Raw genomic sequence first — 20,259 nt, 5'->3', positions numbered from 1 at the left:
AATGTGCCCAAACTTTATTAGCATAATGTATACTCCGTATTATAGGTTAACGAGCTCGATGGCAAATATCGTGGCTTATATGGTTGGTAGATAAATTAAGTAGATCGCGTGCTTTATAAAAAATAACTAACACTAAAGGTAAACATACTATTAAAACCCGATGCCACGCCACGACACGCTTGCGACACGCCATCCAACGCGTGTCAGTGCTAATCAGTCCCGTATATTTATTATGGCCAGTTGCAGATAGAAACGGTTTACTAATGATTCGGCGAATAACGTTTGGCAACCTGTTTCATTTCGCAATTTTTAATTTCCCAACTGTTTAATATTTCTGGAACTGTAAATATTTCAGGATTTTTATAAAACTAACCTAACCTAACCTACAGGGTTCTACACGATGGCCCTGAAATAAATCCTGAAATATTTACAGTTTTAGAGTTTGCGAAATGAAACAGGTTGCCAAACGTTACGTTGCGAAAACGCAGTACGATAGAAACATGCGACGGATGACGTGACGTGGCGTCGCGTTTTAGTAGTATGTTTCCGTCTTAAAGCTGCGCAACGACTTCGCGCGGCAAACCATCGAACATTGGCTCGCGCGGCAGTCGCGTACTATGGATACCGTGCCGCCGCGCGCGGCAGCTCGAACAAAACACAGGTTTGCCGCGGTCGACCAATGCTCGCGCGGCGGCCGCGCAAAGTCGACACGCTCAGATTATTCTGTCTTTATGGATGGACCGAATGTACAGCAAAGCACAAATTGTTCATTCCAATCACATTTCCAGAATCAACCTGTATAACATTTTTTTTTACTTGTATGTTTTATATTGTGACGAATTTTCACTGTAGTTTACCATGTAGTGAGTGACTAGTGTATGGACCTTAACTAACGGATAACTATAGGCGTACCGAAATGGGGGACTCCAGAAATTACGCAGAAACACTTTTGAGTACCATGAACATAATTCTGGTTACGCCTATGGTCTTATATAAGCAACCCTAATGCCACCTATTGATCGAATATAGAAACTGCCACATTCTATTCGAGTGCATTGATGATTTTCCACCGGCGAGGCGAGACGAGATTTGAAATTTGTATGCATTCTCGCGCGCCCGCTGAAAAACTAGTTATTTTTGTGTAAGCGAGTATTTCTTCCTTTAGGGCTCCTGTGCGTTTTGGGGCCCTAGACATAGGCCGTATGCGCTTTTGGGGATGACTGTACTGGTAAGTACATATTTTTCCATGTTACTGATAAGTGATAAAAACTACAAAGGTATATCTTTGTCTTTGAAAAGCCCGTAAGTACCTAGTAGTGATAAAATCACGTTGACAAGATTTAAGTACTGATACTATTATGGTTTATCCAATTTAGGGAACAAATAATACTTCCTTATCATACGTTTCCGTTTAGGCAATAGCCATCGAAAATCACAACTTGTTCAAGGCCACCCAAAATTTATACCACACAATTCGTAAAACTTCTCGTTGAAAGGCTTGTAGAACTCCCTTAGGGTCTCAAGGGTGGAAGGGTTGATGTGGGGGTGGCTTCGACCCTTGGTTTTGCCTAAGCAGTGGGGGGTTGATCGGCTCTCCGACTTCAGAAGGCAAGGGAACCCTTTGGACGAGTTGAAGTAGAAATGCTTCTCTGTTATAACCCGCTTGAGGCCTAGGAATTCCTGGAATTTGTAGAAATAAAAATTAGGGTGAAGCCAGACGAGCGTACCTACTAATTTTTCGAGTTGTGAACCGCGTAATTTCAGCTGCATTCGGTTTTATACAAAAGTCCAGTCTGTGCCACACGGCGGTTCAAAATAGAGTCAACTCCACGGATGATATAGGGCTGTGGTCAACTTAAGGTAAAAAAAACCGCATTCAAATTGGTCCACCCGTTTAAGAGCTAGCTATGGTGCCACAGACAGACACATATAGCGGTCAAACTTATAACACCCCTCTTTTTGCGTCGGGGGTTAAAAAAACATGCCCACGTATCGTATGTCACTTGCGAACTGCGAATTTCCTCCTTTGCTTTAGTCTGTTGAAAATCGAAGTTGATCTCATTTTATTATTTAGTGGTATAGTTACACTTCCGCTGACCTTTACTTGCACTGATTAATGGCTAATAGCCAGGAATGAAAATATGTGGACATACAAACACGTTTTTAAAATAGATATGAACTAAAAATAGTAATTTCACCTAGTAATTCTAGTCTCAAATGAATGCAAACAAATGTGAACACTGGAAGTGGGCCAAAATCTAAGCGCATAATGACGATTTGGGAGGAAGAGAGAGATTACATCATTTTTAAAATGCTAGTATTGAAGTAGTTAGAACAGAAGCGCCGAAACCCGATTTTTGAAAAGAGATCTTTATTGGAACGTGGTGTAGGCAACATAACTTTAGACTAGTGGTTCCTAACGTTTTTTGGACTTACCACTGACAATTTATAGATAGGGGTCATTTACTTTTAAAACATGAGTGCATTTTCACTCTTCCGTTATTATTATCTTCCGTTTACCCACAATGTTTAATGACATCTTGTTCGTTTTCATTTCCCCTCAGGTTCGAAACAAATGCTATATATGATTTAAAATCTAGTATTTTTAAAAGCCTTATTCCTAAATATGGAGCATATGAAACAAACATCTAAAATATGAACATACCTGCACTCTAGCCATTTCCGCTGCTGGATCAGCGACCAAACGTTCCCCACTAATCAGAAGAAGACTTTCCCTGTTAAATCTCTTGAGCCACCGCTTAAAAGGTCGCAGGTATATGCCCAGACGTATAGGAGGCCACGACGCGGCCACTGCTTGCGAGCCACCCCAGGAAATGTTCACTACCGCGAGGTCTTCGAAACGCGGTAGTGAGACGCTTTTGCTGAAATGTAAAATCATATTTTAAAGGAACATGATTCTACAGATTCGGGCGCGTTTGCAACCCAATATTTTGTAGAGCAGCACAGTCACAGAACTATTAATAAGAGGTATAGAAATGTCCCGCAAACTACACCTTGTGATTAAGTTTATGGCTCGTAAAATGTGTTATTGGATGGATGAAGGCTACCGCTGCTGTTCGTCCTTTCATGTGCCCTTAGATGGCTACAATATTTAGCAAATTTTGACAAACTGTGACAGCACGCAATAATATCATCAACGTAACGATAAAAGATGGCTGCAGGCAATTTTAGCTTTGAGAGCGTCACGTTATGTGCCCAAATTGAACCGCCTTTGCATCTGGTATTCAGTCAGGTTCTTTATAAATTTTATTTTAACAGAAGTGTCTATGAAAGAAAATGATTAGATACAAACAAACGCTCGAATAATTACTCTTTTCTCTGCGTGAAGGATCAATATCATCCTTCTTCTTGTGTCTGTTTTAATCATCATAATTACCATATGAAATGGAATGTGATTGTGACACACCTAGAATAGAAATAAAGATTTTAGCAAGACTTACGCACGAGACATGAATTACCTGGCAGACTGTGTGTAATCACTAATAGCCCTGGTGACAGGATCCCTGACAACGGCAAGCAATTTCACGGCTGGATTCATGGCTTGCACGCGTTTCGGAGCAGTTCTCGTTACCCAATAAGAAGGAGTCTTCTCCATTGTGATCTGTCCTTCAAGGGTTGGAGGCATTTTGTCTCTGGAAATAACAGTCGGTGGAAAATTTACTACTTGAGTTTGTTTTTCAGATAGAGCAATGGTAGCTTTTGAAAATTAGTTATCTTCACAAGTTTGACATGTCTTTCGCATACACCGACAAGGCGACAAAGGTGGGTTCACACAGCCAGGGCTTTTACAGAGTAGCCAGCGACGATGAGGCAGACCAAGATGGCAGGACGATTTGGACGTGTAACCAAAGGACTGGTCTGAAATTTCGCCAGATCGTGAGTTGTGGTGGTGAAGACCTAGCCAACTGATGTAAAGTAAGGAATATCTGTGGAAATTAATGAAAACCCGGAAATTTTATTCAAACACACGCTCTAATGGTTTAAGCGAGTGAAGTTTCATAAATGCTCGTTAAGAATCATCATCATCGTCGTCATCCTAGCCCACATAGGTAAGTCCCACTGCTGGGCAAAGGCCCTCCTCTCAGAATGCGAGGGCTTGGGCTGTAGTTCCCACTCGGACCCAGTGCGGATTGGGAACTTGATTAAGAATAAATTCGTATAAAATTTGTACATACCTGTACCACTCAAAGCCCTTGTGATAAAATTTATCAAAGAAATGCACTTCGGAGCCAGCAGCCCTCACGTCAGGGTGTAATCTAAAAATATTAATTTAATGTAGATTTAACGCGAGTACTCATTAGCGAGCTTTAACTGCAACCAAACATATACGTTATGAGTTTGTAGTGTGTATGCGTGAAATGATTTTCATTTACGCAATGAGTACCTGGCCGTCATTGGCTGGTTATGAGCACAGCGCGCTCTGCTCGAGAACTACGTATGCACTATGTTTTTTGGTAACTGTAACGTGCAACGGTTACAGTTACAGCTCACTAGTGAGTTCCCGCCTTTAAGCATACATATGTATACAGTAATTTATTGAATCAGGCGTTACTTTGCGGAGGTCCATATCAATGAACTAAAAGATTTTCTTTGCTCACCCGCGACCTTATGATGCTAAGCTAAGCTAAGTTTATGCAAGATATGCGTGTTCATGTAGCTCGTCCATCTCCACACTGTGAGAACACACACAAATCACACAAACCCATCTATCACCACCACCACCACACTACACTGACGCGTTCCGAACTCAACCAGAGCTCATCTTCAGAGCAACACAACACAACACAACCATACACCATGCTACCAGATGTTAGACTATTTATAAGGTTGCAGGTGAGCAAAGAAATTCTTTTAGTTCATTGACATGACAATGTATACTTACAGGCTGTATTCTTAACCATTTTTTGTCATAATTCAGAAGAATATTTGATAATGCACACTATAGTAGATATGTTCACCATTATAAAGATCGGAGCTGATAAGGAGCTCAAAAATATCTGAACCCAACCATATTGTCAGTTGTGAAGAAGCATGTTCAGATATTTTTAGGCATCGCTGCGATACATCATATTAATAGACACATTCATTCAAGTCAAAAATTAAGATGAGTTAGGATAGGATTATTTTACAAATTGGGGGGCAGGGCTATGCAGTTCCATATATTTACAGTTACTAGCATTCTTATGTGATGATCATAAATTTAATATGTTCACTTCAGTGGCGTAGCTAGGTAACCTAGGGCCCTGGGGCAAATAAAAAAATGAGGCCCACTGCTATTAAAAACTGGTAAGGTTTTTTGAAGTAAAATCATTATATATACAAATACTTTAAAAATGCTAAGCAACTTTATCATCACCTATAAAGCAGAATTTCGAGGGCCCCCTGAGCTTGAGGGCCCCGGGGCACTGCCCCGCCTAGCCCCTTGGTAGCTACGCCACTGGTTCACTTTCCCAGTATAAAAATCAGTCAGTGAACAATTTTTATTCAGGACAATAGTTCCAGAGATTATATGCTAGATAAAACAAGTTTGTTTTTCATATTGGTATGTAAGTATGTTATGTACTAATTAAAAACCTTTTCAGCAATTTTTGATATTTAAGAAACTGGCAAATACTCTATACTGCCAACAAAACAAAACATTGGCACTGGTCCAGTGGCTGACATAGACCAGTTAGTCACCAAGTTAGTACTTTAGTACTAGTTCAGTCTAATTTCCTTTTATTCACCTATAATATGCCTAAGAATGGTCCTTGTAAAATTCACATTTTTTTTTTCATTTTCGATCAGATGACCCACACGCTCGTTTGTCTCTCTCATAATAGGTTGGTTTTTTAGAAAAATATGGCTCTGTCCATTGGACAATTTTGCCAGTGTCTAGTAGGTTTTGCTGTTGTAGGGTAAAAAAATTCTAGAAAACGAAATATGAGAGGTAATGGTGGATGAACGATCTAACAAAGAATCCCTCTCTCATAATAAAAAAAAACAATTCCCAGTTCCCATTTACGTTAAATTAAGACTGGTTACAGGATCTATGGTCAAAAGTTAAAAATGAGTAATATTGTCAATTTTAAAAGAAAAATATTTACCTTAAAAACTCCAATAGCGCTCGCGTCCCACATTTCTTAACACCAATAACTAGAGCGTCAGGCAATCTTTTCACTGGTATTAAGTTTTGTTTTTTTAATCTTCGATATTTATAATCATTATCCTCCACATTAAAGCCTAAAAGCGAAACAAAACGAACTGCAGCATTCTTATATTTCGTGTATTGTCGCTTGAGGAGGAAACGATTGAGAGAAAACTGAAAAAAAAGAAGGTGGAATATCAACGGTAATGTTAGAACTTAAACACTAAAAAGTTCTTTAAATGTGTAACTTACTACATACCTTTCTTTCGTCAACTAAACAAGTATTCAAAGCATAAAATAAATATAATAGAAACAATAATATGAAATATATAAACATAGTTCGTTTCGAAAAAGCTGGAATCCATTTCATTGCTGTTTTTCGGTTTCATTTGTAATTTTGATTATAAACTTTTGTTAACGCCGATGTTTCCCGAACGGCTCCGAGCGCGCGCGCCGACGCCGCGTCCCCCGCGCCTCACCGCCGCACACCTGACTGACAACACCAGCGAGTACACGTCTCTCTCGCTGTCAAACTAATTTTATTTTAATTGTTGTACTTTAAGAAGAAATAAACCCAGTAAATAACTTTGGAGTCAGATTTTCATTGCTACCAAACATTTGGAGACCTCGACGTGATCGAATCAACACGCAACGCTTCATACCTACGCATTATTCACAACAATAACCACGGACCTGCTAAGATTCAACTTCAAAGCAAGCAAGGAAACAGACAAAGGGATATTAACGAAGATACGTGATAAGTGCTAAATACGAAGGAAGTGTACCTGTTTCTATTTTATTATAAGTTTAATGCAATCTTAGCCAGTGTTTTGTGTGAACAACGGAGATAGCGTATTTAAATTATTCAGTACAACAAAATAAGTTTGAATCGAGCTAATCGGTGACGGCCATTTTCTAATTGCCTTTCAATTGTTAAATTTGCTAAAATAACCAAGTCATGTGTGTGTTTGTGCATTATTGTTAAGCGAAAATATGCTAAGGTTTTAATTCGTACATTTAATATACTTCTTTACTTACTACTTGAATGAAAAATTAACAACGCTTTGCATTCCTTTGAAGACTTACCTATACCTATATCGTAACTATCTAACTAACCTATCTATCTTTCTGTGTGTAAGCCAAACGCTGCATTTATCTTCAACCTTCTTGTAACAAATAAATACCTATTTCAAGCTATTCTTAGCCTGTCCCTAAAGAAAGGAATTATAATTTGCAAGTATTTTAAATTGCTTTGCCGACTATTTCAGATTAATTATACAACAGAACTCGGATGGAAGTAAGTTGACGAGAACAATAAATACGTAAATATTGTCGGCGAAAACAATAATACTGAGCTGTAATACCTAACAAAGCGGGCAAGGATTGGATTTTGTCTACAATTACCTATAACGGCGTGATCAAGGTATGGAATCGTTTATTTATATTTAACTTGGTTTCGTTTATCTGAATACCCAAGTATCTTACGTACGATACCTACTTTAACACGTACAAACGTGCAAATTTATTAGATTGCGTTGCTTGCGCTCACAAGATGGGTGATTTAAAAGAACTTATACAGCAAAGAGGGTCTATTAGATCTCGGTTAACACTATTTAAAAAGTACTTATCTCCTTTGCTTGAAAGGAATATAAAAGAAATATCTAGTGCCGAAATAAATGAGTTGTCATTACGTTTGAATAAAATGCAAGTGGTGCTAGATGGGTTTGACCAGATTCAAAACAAAATTGAGCAGTTAGATACATCTGAAAAGCAAGTAGAAGAACGGGAAGATACGGAAAATTTATTTTATGCTAGTTTTGGTCAGGCCCAAGACTTGGTGGAAAAGTGGAAAAATAACCAACAAGAGGACGAAGTTTCTAGTGTGTCCAGTCGCAGTGCTGCAAATAAGATAAAGTTACCACCATTGAAACTTCCTCCTTTTGATGGAAATACTAGTAAGTGGCTAGAATTTCGCGACACATACCTGTCACTTATACATAAAAATAATGACATGGACAATATATGCAAATTTCATTATTTAAAGTCCTACTTGGAAGGGGAGGCAAGTGCTGTAATTAAATCGGTGTCGGTTTCTGCTGACACATATGCCATTGCTTGGTCTCTCCTGTGTGAAAGATATGATAACAAACGCTTATTGGTTAATCAACACCTCAAGTGCCTTTTTAACCTCGAGCCTTTGTCGAGGGAAACTGATAGGGGTATACGCAATTTAATTGATTCTATTTCAAAAAATTTAGAAGCGCTTAAAACGCTTGGTGAATCCACGGACAAGTGGGACACGCTTATTATTTACATGGCATCTATGAAACTTGATAGTGCCACTGCTAGGAGGTGGGAAGAACACAGAAATGAATTTGAAAATTCTCCTACTTTACAGGATTTTTACAAGTTCTTGCGTAATAGGGCTGACGTTTTGGAAACTGTTCAGTCTACACGGTCAGATGTGAAAAATGAAAAACGCCCCTTTATTCCAAAAACTAAGTCGTTTATTGCTTCATCTCCTCAAACGCCACCTACCAGCTACCAGTGCATGTCCTGTAAACAGAATCACCGATTAATTGAGTGTCCTAAATTTAAAACATTGTCCGTGGATGATCGTTATCAGCAGGTTAGCCAGTGGAAGTTATGCAAAAATTGTCTACGCCCCGGTCACCTTACTTATCAATGCCGCGCTGGTGGTTGCAGGATCTGTAAAAGAAAACATAGTACTATTTTACACAAACAATTACATGTCCAAGAAATTACAAATACTGAAGGTACCGTGACAGGGCAAGATAATAATAAAACTAATACTAACCTTACTCAAGAGACAGCGTCTTCCTCTGCCGCAACTGTTTCTCGATATGAAAATCCAATTGAGAGTAAAGCTTCAGTCGCCATGTCCGCTGTATCCTGTGATCAGGTTCTGCTTTCAACAGCGCTTGTCAACGTTACAAGTCAGGGTAAAAAATATACTTTGCGGGCGTTATTAGATAGCGGGAGTCAATCTTCATTTATATCTGAAACAGCAAAACAAAGGATTAATTGCAATGTTACTCAAACTAATCGTGCCGTAATAGGCATTAATAATGCAACATTAAAAATCAACGAACATTGCGATCTTACTATACAATCACTGCATAATGATTTCTCCACGCCTGTGAAATTTTATATAGTACCAACTATCACAGACAAACTGCCTAACATACAGGTTAAGTCGCAGTTAGGAATTCCCAGTAATTTAATCCTAGCTGATCCTCAGTTTTGTCATCCGTCAGAAGTCGATATCCTACTAGGGTCTGATATATTTTGGGACCTTATGGGATCCAAACAAATTAAACTAGGGCAGCATAAACCTGTACTGACGGAAACAAAATTGGGATGGATAGTAGCTGGCCCCACGGGGGGGAGCTACTGTGATTCTTCGAGTTCACAAAACATAAAATGCAAATTTTCTCAAGACATTAAAGATCAATTATCTAAATTCTGGGAACTCGAGGAATTGCCAATGTCAAAGGCTGCTTCGCCTCAAGACGACTATTGTGAGGAACTGTTTAATAACACTACCTATCGCGACGCGGACGGAAGATTTGTTGTTACAATTCCGTTGCGAGATTCCTCAGATGCCCTTGGTGACTCTTACAAAATTGCCGAAAAAAGATTCTTTAATAGTGAGAAACGAATGTCAAGTAATGATTCCCTGAAAAAAGCTTATTCAGAATTTATTCACGAATACGAGAACCTGGGACATCTGACAGAAATCTCAAAGCCAAACTTCGGTTACTATCTCCCACATCACGCAGTGATTAGGCAAAAAAGCGAGACGACACGATTAAGAGTTGTTTTCGACGCTTCTGCCAAAACTACTTCTGGGGTATCATTCAACGACATTCAATATGTCGGACCTACCGTACAAGATGATTTGTTAGCAATTTTACTCAGATTCAGACAACATAATTACGTAGTTACGGCAGACGTCGAAAAAATGTACAGGCAGATACTTATAAAGCCTAATCAACGCCACTTACAGCTAATTTTGTGGAGAGACCAAGAAACACAACCAATCAGAATTTTACAATTAAACACAGTAACGTATGGAACTGCTGCAGCTCCATATTTAAGTACCAGATGCTTATTGCAACTAGCAAAGGAATGCGAAGACGAAAACATTGCGCAAGTTATACAGCATGATTTTTATATGGACGATTTGTTGACTGGATCTAACACAGAAGCAGAGCTGAGTCATATCTGCGAGTCAGTAACTAAAACTTTAAAGACTGCATGTTTTCCTCTTCGTAAATTCCACACAAACGCTCCTTTGGTCGTAAAAAATAGTCTAGGTTCAATGATACCTAAGGATTTGGATATTTCTGCAGAGTCGAGCGTTTTAGGTCTTACATGGCATCCTAGCGCTGATGTGTTGCAATTTTCGGTGAACATAGATGCAACGCAACCAGCAACAAAACGCAAGATACTGTCGAATTCAGCTAAAATATTCGATCCACTCGGCCTATTAAGTGCAATTACGATTACTCCTAAGATAATATTACAGAAATTATGGCTGACTAAACTAGATTGGGATGATTTAATTCCCACAGAATTGTCCACAAAATGGTCAGATTATGTAGAGAATCTAAAATATCTTGCTAACATAAATATTCCTAGAGGCGTTTTGTGTAAGAAACCTAAAGCAATTACATTACATTCATTTTCTGATGCATCGCAGAATGCTTATGCTGCCTGCGTTTACTTAACTTCAACCGATAATGAAGATAATACACTTACACGATTATTGTGTGCCAAAGCCAAAGTCGCTCCACTAAAGCCGACCTCAATCCCACGTCTGGAGCTCCTAGGTGCGTTGTTGTCCGTGAGATTAGCGGTAAAGGTTCAAGAGTCTCTGCGCTGTCATATTGACCGTATTTTTCACTGGTCCGACTCCACTGTTGTCTTAAGTTGGCTCGAGGCTGAACCACGTAGCTTAAAAACTTTCGTCTCAAACCGAGTAGGAGCGATCCAAGACCTGTCCCCTCATGGAACATGGAGACATGTTCCGGGCGATCAAAATCCCGCGGATTTGGCCTCTAGAGGAGTTGAACCTCAACAGCTTTGTAATTCAGCTTTGTGGTGGCAGGGTCCCTCGTTTTTAGAAAGAGACATGTCGTATTGGCCTGAATTAAACCAGCGCAGCCTTGAGAGTGAAGTACCTGAAATGAAAACTTATATACTAAATAATAAAAACACTAATACTACTAACGGTACAGACACAGCAAGCGCTCCTTCCAAGGTTATTGACTTTACCAGGTATTCGAAATTGTCAACCTTGCAAAGAGCCTTTGCTTATGTGAAACGGTTTATTCACAATACACGAAATCGTAATTCAAAACTGTTAGGATATTTAACCAGTGACGAATTAAATACGTCGCTTATGTGTTTAAGTAAACTATCTCAACAAGAATCCTTTGGCAATGAACTAAATCTTTTTCAAAATAATAAAGGCTTACCTGCAAGGTCTCGTATACTGTCACTTACTCCTTTTATTGATGAAACTGGTCTTCTTCGGGTTGGCGGCCGCATTCAAAATGCACCTGAAAATTACAATAAAAAACACCCTATTATATTGAGCCCAAATCATCCTTTTACAAAGCTAATTTTTAAACAAGAGCATTTGAAATTATTACATGGTGGTCCTCAACTTTTGTTGAATAGTGTACGAGACAGGTTCTGGTCTTTGAATGGAAGAATTTTAGCGAGAAGCACTGTTAATAACTGTAAGATATGTAGAATCATGAAAGCAAAAAACATAAACCCACTTATGGGTAACTTACCACAGCCACGTGTAACACCAAATATTCCTTTTCAAGTATGTGGGATAGACTACGCTGGTCCTTTTCAAATTACGGATCGTAAAGGTCGTGGCTGTCGCATAACGAAATGCTACCTATCGTTGTTCGTTTGCTTTTCGACAAAGGCTCTGCATTTGGAGCTAGCTAGCGACCTCACGTCTGAATGTTTCATTCAGTGTCTGAGGCGATTCATATCTCGCAGGGGGAAACCAAGCATAATTCACTGTGACCATGGCACTAATTTTGTGGGTGCAAGCAACGAAATCGGTAGGCTTTTAAAAACAAGTGGCGATTCCATTGCTTCTTACGCAGAGAACGAAGGCATAAAATTCAAGTTCATGCCCGCTTATTCTCCACATTTCGGTGGATTACACGAGGCTTCCGTAAAAGGGGCCAAGTTCCATCTTACTAGAGTATTAGGTAACACACACATGACGTTCGAGGAACTATCTACTCTGTTTACACAAATAGAGGCTATTTTAAATTCGCGACCTCTTACACCAATGTCATCCGATCCAAACGATTTGGAACCGTTAACTCCGGGACACTTCCTGATCGGTAAAGCCTTAACATCACTACCGTCACCACCACTACTTGAAGTAAATCCCTGTCGACTTAAGAGATACCAGCACATAGAACAGATGCGACAGCAATTTTGGTCCCGTTGGCACAAAGAATTTCTATCAGAGTTACAACAAAGGGTGAAATGGCAGACTAATGAAGAAGGTCTACAAGTTAACGACATGGTCGTCCTTAAGGAAGCGAATGTTCCGCCTATGAACTGGCGTCTAGGACGCATTAAGAAGTTATATCCTGGCCAGGACGGCATCGCTAGAGTAGCTGATATCCTGACAACTAGAGGTACAGTGCGCCGCGCCGTGCACAAATTATGCGCACTACCTAAGGATTCATCAACATCCCTGAAATCATCTTCTGTATCATCGTCAAGTCCGAAGGCACCTTCAACACCTCGGACATCCTCATCTACAGCGACGTGCTTAAAGCCACCAGCTACGTCGACTGATCCTTCGGCATCGTCGTCCACCGTGTCTTCACTCCTCGAGTCTCCACCTACTCGAGGGGGGAGTATGTTAACGCCGATGTTTCCCGAACGGCTCCGAGCGCGCGCGCCGACGCCGCGTCCCCCGCGCCTCACCGCCGCACACCTGACTGACAACACCAGCGAGTACACGTCTCTCTCGCTGTCAAACTAATTTTATTTTAATTGTTGTACTTTAAGAAGAAATAAACCCAGTAAATAACTTTGGAGTCAGATTTTCATTGCTACCAAACACACCTTTATTAAAGTATTAACATTGTGATATGTGACGTTTTCGAATTTCTGTCTTACAATGCATAAATATGCTGACTGCACTATTAGAACTATTAAAATGGAGTCGAAAAAAATCAGTGATTAGATGTGAATTTTTCGACTTTTCAATTTTCTGACTGACAGTGACAGTTTTTTTTTATTTCATTTCTAAATGCCGGAACACATTCCATCCAGTAAATGTCATGCTAGGACCTAGTGCAGTAGGGCTACTCCGAAACTCGAAACTCGAAGTTCGTGTCGTGCGGTCCCTCTCGCTCTCGTATTAAATAGTATAAGTGTCAGAGGGACCGCACGACGCGAACTTCGAGTTTCGAGTTTCGGAGTAGTCCTGCTGTTACGTTAATAGTAAACTAGCATGGCAAAGCCATGTCTGGTAAAGCCGCTGCCTGTAATAGCATCCTACTTTCAGATATCAGCATGCGAATTTCTCCCTTCATTGTCCGGCGAGAGGAAAAATCAAACGAACCGCGATCTTCTAGCAAACTTTGTTTGTGTTGTGTAAGCCACAGATATGATAGGTGTAAGCATGTGAACCATGCCTAGGATGTAGGTACTAAGTAACTCGCGTGGTTTTGTGTAAGGGCCAGCAGGGCTACTCCGAAACTCCAAACTCGAAGTTCGTGTCGTGCGGTCCCTCTCGCTCTCGTATTAAATAGTATAAGTGTCGAGGGACCGCACAACACGAACTTCGAGTTTCGAGTTTCGGAATAGCCTGCTGTCCGCACTGCGAATTTTCACCGCGCGAATTATATTCCGTGCTTTACATACAATTTATTTACGAATTTTTACCACCAGTGCGGATACTCGTCTAAGATTCAATGTGTTACAGAATTGCGAGAAAAAAACCGCGCGGTGAAAATTCACAGTGCGGATAGGGCCCAAGTGTCTAGCACGGTCGGTATTATTTTTAACTTGGTATGAGATACCTGTATGTATGTATTGCATTTCATAATAAAATTGATTCGCGCTGTCATCGTTCATCCACCATTACCTCTCATATTTCGTTTTCTAGAATTTTTTTACCGTAAAACGGCAAAAACTACTAGACACTGGCAAAATTGTCCTCCGATGGACAGAGCCATATTTTTTTAAAGAAACAACAACAACAACAACAACTTGGTATGATCTTGGCTTTACAGTTGTGTCTGCTTGTCTTGTCTGTGGTATACAAAAAGTATGGCAAGGAGTCGAAGGAGTATGGCAACATGATGGGAACAAAATTTCACTCACTTTACTTCAACAAAGAGTACTTACACGCGTTGACGTGACGATAGAAACATTTCACAGGAAATTTCCTCTTTTGTTTCGGGACGATGACGAGTTGAATATTTGTGTGTTCAAGTTATCTCGTTATTTGTTCTCTAGATGCTTTTGTATCTATTAAAAGTCAAGTTGTATCTTTGATTATTTTGTGGTCTACTTGCGAATAAGGCATAATGGCGGTGCTTGCAGCGGCTCAGTTGCTTGACGAGTTGATGGGAAGGCATCGAAATACAAATCCAAACGAGAAAATAAAGAAACCAAATTGGGAGGACCCGGAGGTAACGACATTTTTTGTTAATAACATTTTCTTACTGGGAAAGGTGTAGTCTTGAAATTTGAGGTTATGAGTTTATTGAATTATTTAAAAGTGACGCGTTTTGCAATGATGCAGAACTTCTATGCTTACGTAAAGCTACTGCGGCTTCAGCAACATAATGCTGTCTTACTCTTGCTAACTAAAATTCTTTTTTTTTTCTTGTAGTACTGCAAATATTACATGGTGAAGTTCTGCCCACATGACTTATTCGTCAACACAAGAGCTGATCTGGGAGTTTGCCCAAAAGTTCATGATGATGAGGTCAAGGATTTATTCGAGAAAGCAGAGTCGTCTTACAAAAAGGCCCAGTATGTGGAGGAGTTTCTGAGATTCTGTCGGCACATGATCAATGATGTTGAGAGTAAGTTTTTTGCTTGATCTAGCATTAAAAAAATAAATTTTAGCCATGTATTGTGAATTACAGTTCCATACATTTGACACTACTTAATCCTGTGTTAGCACTTGGAGCTACAGTTAATTTTTGATCCATGCTAGTCAGCTGTAACCTGATATTATTACACTAGCTATATGCAAAAATTAGTAGGAAAAATCACTTCTTGGTGTACTGCTATGACCCATAAGGAATATGCCTGCCAAATTTCAACTTTTAAGCTCCAGTGATTTGGATGTGTTAGTTTTTTTTATGGATATAGATTATGAGCTATGTTATGATATTAGCAAGTGCTTATCATGTTTTTAAATTCTAGAAAACAGCTCAAAGGAGGCTGTTTTATTTTTAATTAATTAATCAGTAGTCTGCATACAAAGATGTGAATAGAGAGGAGTGGAAGTATCAGGCGGAGGCCTTTGCTCAGCAGTGGGACAGAATAGGTTAATAATAATTATTATAATAATCAGTAGTCATGAAAATATAGGGAATATATGTCTACAGGTATTATGGATGTGCTTATTTACTTACCATCTTAATGTTCCAGGGAAAATTCAAAAAGGCAAGCAAAGGTTAGATTTGATGAACTCCAAACCTGAGGGTCCTCCAATGACTGCAGCTCAAACTGAAAAGAACCAGGAACAGGTGCAGCTTCTGTCTGAAAAGATAACAGCATTGGTCCAGGAAGCTGAGGAGGCTGGTACAAGGGGCGATGTGGAACAGGCTCAGGGTCTGATGAAGTTGTGTGACCGGCTCAAAGAGGAAAAAGAGACTCTACTGAAGCAACAAGAAAACAGGTATGTGCTTTTTGGTATTGAAAATATATTTTTTCGTACTATAAACATAAAAGTTATACACCAAGTGCAACAAGTATTCATAACGCATCTCTATTGAATATGCAGTAGTTACATCCGACAAAGTAAAACTAGATTATGAAAGGTAACAAATATTAAGTATAAACATGAAGAAGTAGTAATTCCATTCTTGTTTGTAACCCACCCTAATTGCTGTCTACAGCCACTGGTCTATGACGGCGGAGCTGGCGGCGGCTCAAGAGAAGCAAATGGAGGTGTGTCCGGTCTGCGGAGCCTTCCTCATCGTTGGTGACGCTCAACAGCGCATTGATGACCATCTGTCTGGGAAACAGCATGTTGGGTAAGACTTCAAGAGCCGACTAAAAATAGGCACAGAGTCAGTGATTTGTGTCAAATTGCCTGCCTATATACCAATAACCTAAAAGATCTCAAGGACTTGTTTAAATTTATCCATATATTAACTAATTCTCATAGCCTTACTCCCATAGATAAATATGAAGAATCCCACCAACAACTGGTTTTCTTCATGGAAGAAATGCTCCACTTGATTAACTAGGTGGAGTATTTCTTATTAGAGTTATCTAACTTTGTTATCTGGGTGGAACAAAAAGCTTCTTTAGTAATCTCATTTTGTTAATCAATTCTTATTTCCAGCTATTTCAAACTGCGCCAAGCCTACGAAGAAATGATGGAATCCCGGGAAAAAGAACTGCAAGAGAAGGAAAAAAAGCGTCGTGAAGAGAGAGAAAAAGAAAGGAATGCCCGCAGCGGCGGCCTCGGCTCGGACAGGAGAGACAGAGAACGAATGGAGCGAGACAGAGAACGTGACCGCGGGGATCGTGGGGATAGGGACAAGGACAAGGGGGATCGCGGGGATAGAGACAAGGATAAGGAGCGTGGGGAACGGGAGAAGGATCGTGGGGACCGGGATAAAGATCGTGACAAGAAGGACGAGAAGAGTGATAGGGACAAAGAGAGGGAAAGGGACAGGGAGCGTCATCGGTAAGATACTGTTTGCTAAATATTTGCTGCTATATTTCGATAATTGAAGTGGGTGAAGTTATCCTAAAGTACTCGTGCCTATGAATGAGCAGCAGCAAATGCTTACACTCTGGTGCCCTTGCTTCTTTGGTTCCATTGCTAAACAAAAAAATTATATGTTACAGGTCAAGCCGTGAAGAAAGAAGCAGCCGCCACGAGGAAAGGGACCGCGACCGCGATCGGGACCGCGACCGCAGATCGCGTAAGGAGAAAAGTAAGCCTGGCTTTCTATTAATTGTTCGTTCATTTGATTATTAAAAACAAGTACCTAAATAGATCCTAAGTACGAGCACAGTTTTCCCAGTAAAACTAAATCCCTCCAAAAACATTTTCATGTAAATTATTAGCAAGACAAGATCACATGGCTTGCACTGTCAAAAAGTCATGAGATCTAATGTAGAGCCAAGCTTACTCAATTTCCACTCTATGCACCATAACTCTACGAGCCCTAACTTCACAAACTTACATCTTATTTAGATAATAATGTGCCTTGGTTGTTTCGTTTATAAGGGTTTAAAAAACGACGAAACGCTTCGAGAAAAAATAGGTAGTAGACTACTAGTACTACTAGTAGTAGTGCCCTAGCACTTCACTTGGGTTGTCTTGGCAGGGGCACTATCGAAACGACAAGATGACAATGCTGGCAATCAAAATGGACGACAATAGGACGCGCGTTACAGTCAAGAATGGCGAGAAGAGAGCTATAAGTTAGTTGTTCGTTTTAAATGTATATTATGTGTTTTTCCAGGATCATCCCGCGAGCGTTCTCGGCGGCGCTCCCGCGATCGCCACTAGCTTCTGACTGAGGTATCACAAATAGCGCCTGAAACCGGTAAGTATAGTTCGAGCCTCCATCCTCTACACCCCACGCCCGACCGCTCAATCCCCCAACACAAACATAACGCTCAAACTTGTACAACCCTCTTCCTGCGACGCCTCTCCCAAAATTGCATACAATGACAAGTAATAAATTGAACACTGTTATTTTACAGCTTTATGTATCATACCAAAATATAACTTCGGTATATGGCAAACATATGGGGAGTAATTTGTTACTCTCAAATCGGTATTTGTCGTCACACCGACGGACTTGGCAGGTATTTGATTGGTATTATGAATAGTTGCCGCGAGCTGGCGCTAAAAGCATCTTTTGATCAGGCCCTACGGTTATCTTTTGTGACCATCCAACTGGTCATTCAAACAAGGCTCGGATACCGGTTAAATTTCCAAACCGTTATCATGTACTTGGCGCAAAACCTTTTCATTTTGGTTTCGTTTGCGAAACCGTTATTTTTAAACCGGTTTTTAAGGGAACATTTCCATAAAGTTCTTGTCAGATTAACCGGTTTAGAATAATAAAAACCGGTTTATTCCGGCGCACGATAAACGTCGCCGCCCGCCGCCGGCCCGCCAGCTGTCACTCGTCGAATAAACCGGTTTATTTAGGTTATAGTTAAGTTCTTAAAATCGTTCGCGTTCTTATGAAAGTTCGGAGATAAACCGGTATTTACCGCTATTTTATAAACCGGTTCCGAGCCTTGCATTCAAAGACTCCTTAGCGCTTGATCAATAAGGGCTTTTATGTATTGCGGTTCGACTTCGGCGTCGTTTTTGAGGTATTTCCACATTAATGTTACGCCGTCGTGAAATATCGAGTTGCCACAGTCGAGGGTCTGGTGCGGATCGCGAATGCGATGCCAGGTATTTGTTAGGGCTCCTCGTCCCATCACATCAGCGGGTGTTAGAAACTGACCAACTGACTACAGTACAAACCCAATTATCATGTTCTAAAGATTTTGTACCCATACAAGATAAGAGTTCATAAAAAATTCGTACAATAGGCTAAAATGCGTATTCTATTTAACTGTTCCTACGTATTGTCGTTAAGAAGTTTGCCAACTCATACAATGCCTTGTCTTGAGCCGTGGGAGTAAATACCATGCGCTCAGTAGCCATACGGAGGCCGTTGTCAGAACATCTACTATGTGCTTCCAGGTACCCAAAACTATGTAATGTGTGGTAGCAGGATTTTCATTACTAAACTAATATTTAATGAAGTTTTTCGGAAAGTTTACCTGCTGCCATAACATAAAACTTAACCCTACACTCCATTGGATAATTCTTTTAATGACTGACGGTTGGTTGGTCTATAAAACAGATTTTTACTGCATTACTTTTCATTCCAATGAAAATTTCAGTATCAAATGTCAGTCATTGATTGAATTGTCCATAATAACATGTCCTAGTACCCATTACTAGCTACCTTGATGGACTTTTCAGTTGGCACCCACAGACGAAGAACCAGTCGCCCGACCACAGAATAAGAGGTACTTTTGAATTAAGCATCTTACCATTGAAGAGAAGAAGGCCACAAGTATAACCCAGAATATTCCAGAATACTCCAACCGCGCGTTTCGAGGTGACATAGCACATAGTGTAATCTAAGGTTTAATAATAGATTTAGGTGTTGTTTACACGATTTAATAATGCAGTAGTATGTCCCGCCACTGATGGACTTGTTCTTACGCTTAGAGTATAAATGTTTGTAAAGTCTAGCTACCTGTTATTAAGGAGCTCTGTAATGTTATATACCAGTTGCCACTGAGGAGTGATTCAGGTATTTATAAAGTTATTTTTTATTTCATCATAATGATGTTTTTGTGTACGATTTGGATGTGTGAACTATTGATTATTCAAATTAAAGAATAGAATAATTTGTTTGTTTTATTTGTATAAAATCCAAAACAACAGGCAGTGATGCAAAACAGTGACTTCCTATTTAAACCTGGAAATGAATTCTTAGTTCTTTTCTATGCCTACATTTTATTGAGCTTCTTTCAAGAATTCAAGCCAGTGAGCGTTGAACTACTGAAAGTTCAATTCATCAGGTGCTGAATAGTTAATTTCTAGTAATTAATTAGAAATGAAACTAGAAATGAGACGTGGAAATGTTTGTCAACCTAGATAAGTTAATAACATAATAATTCAAATTGATTATACCGGGTGTGGCCTGTAATATGAGCAAATAATTAAAACAGATCATACTCCTCAAACTGAACAACATTAGTTCAGTGACTTTTAATAGTTATTTGCAACAAGAGAGCAAAGT

At 39.8% G+C, this 20,259-nt stretch overlaps 2 protein-coding genes across 2 annotated transcripts; one reads left to right on the top strand and one right to left on the bottom strand.

Moving 5' to 3' along the window:
• Positions 1 to 201: 201 nt before the first annotated feature.
• Hs3st-B (Heparan sulfate 3-O sulfotransferase-B) lies at positions 202 to 13,458 on the bottom strand. Its single transcript, XM_074089446.1, has 7 exons — positions 13,292 to 13,458; positions 6,408 to 6,556; positions 6,108 to 6,322; positions 4,197 to 4,277; positions 3,480 to 3,653; positions 2,666 to 2,882; positions 202 to 1,680 (listed from the first exon to the last, which is right to left on the bottom strand). The coding sequence occupies exons 2-7, from the start codon at positions 6,516 to 6,518 to the stop codon at positions 1,444 to 1,446; spliced, it is 1,035 nt and encodes a 344-aa protein (XP_073945547.1). The 5' UTR covers positions 6,519 to 6,556; positions 13,292 to 13,458; the 3' UTR covers positions 202 to 1,443.
• A 1,086-nt stretch (positions 13,459 to 14,544) lies between these two features.
• Positions 14,545 to 19,865, top strand: LOC141429194 (luc7-like protein 3). Its single transcript, XM_074089460.1, has 8 exons — positions 14,545 to 14,868; positions 15,072 to 15,267; positions 15,842 to 16,091; positions 16,312 to 16,449; positions 16,764 to 17,111; positions 17,276 to 17,364; positions 17,899 to 17,982; positions 19,431 to 19,865. Exons 1-7 carry the CDS (start codon positions 14,764 to 14,766, stop codon positions 17,943 to 17,945), a joined length of 1,173 nt encoding a protein of 390 aa, XP_073945561.1. The 5' UTR covers positions 14,545 to 14,763; the 3' UTR covers positions 17,946 to 17,982; positions 19,431 to 19,865.
• The last annotated feature ends 394 nt before the right edge of the window (positions 19,866 to 20,259 follow it).

Source organism: Choristoneura fumiferana, chromosome 6, assembly GCF_025370935.1.
Source record: "Choristoneura fumiferana chromosome 6, NRCan_CFum_1, whole genome shotgun sequence".
NCBI classification, from domain to species: domain Eukaryota; kingdom Metazoa; phylum Arthropoda; class Insecta; order Lepidoptera; family Tortricidae; genus Choristoneura; species Choristoneura fumiferana.
The sequence above is the reverse complement of the archived record's forward strand: the minus strand, read 5'-3'. Positions and strand labels throughout refer to the sequence as shown.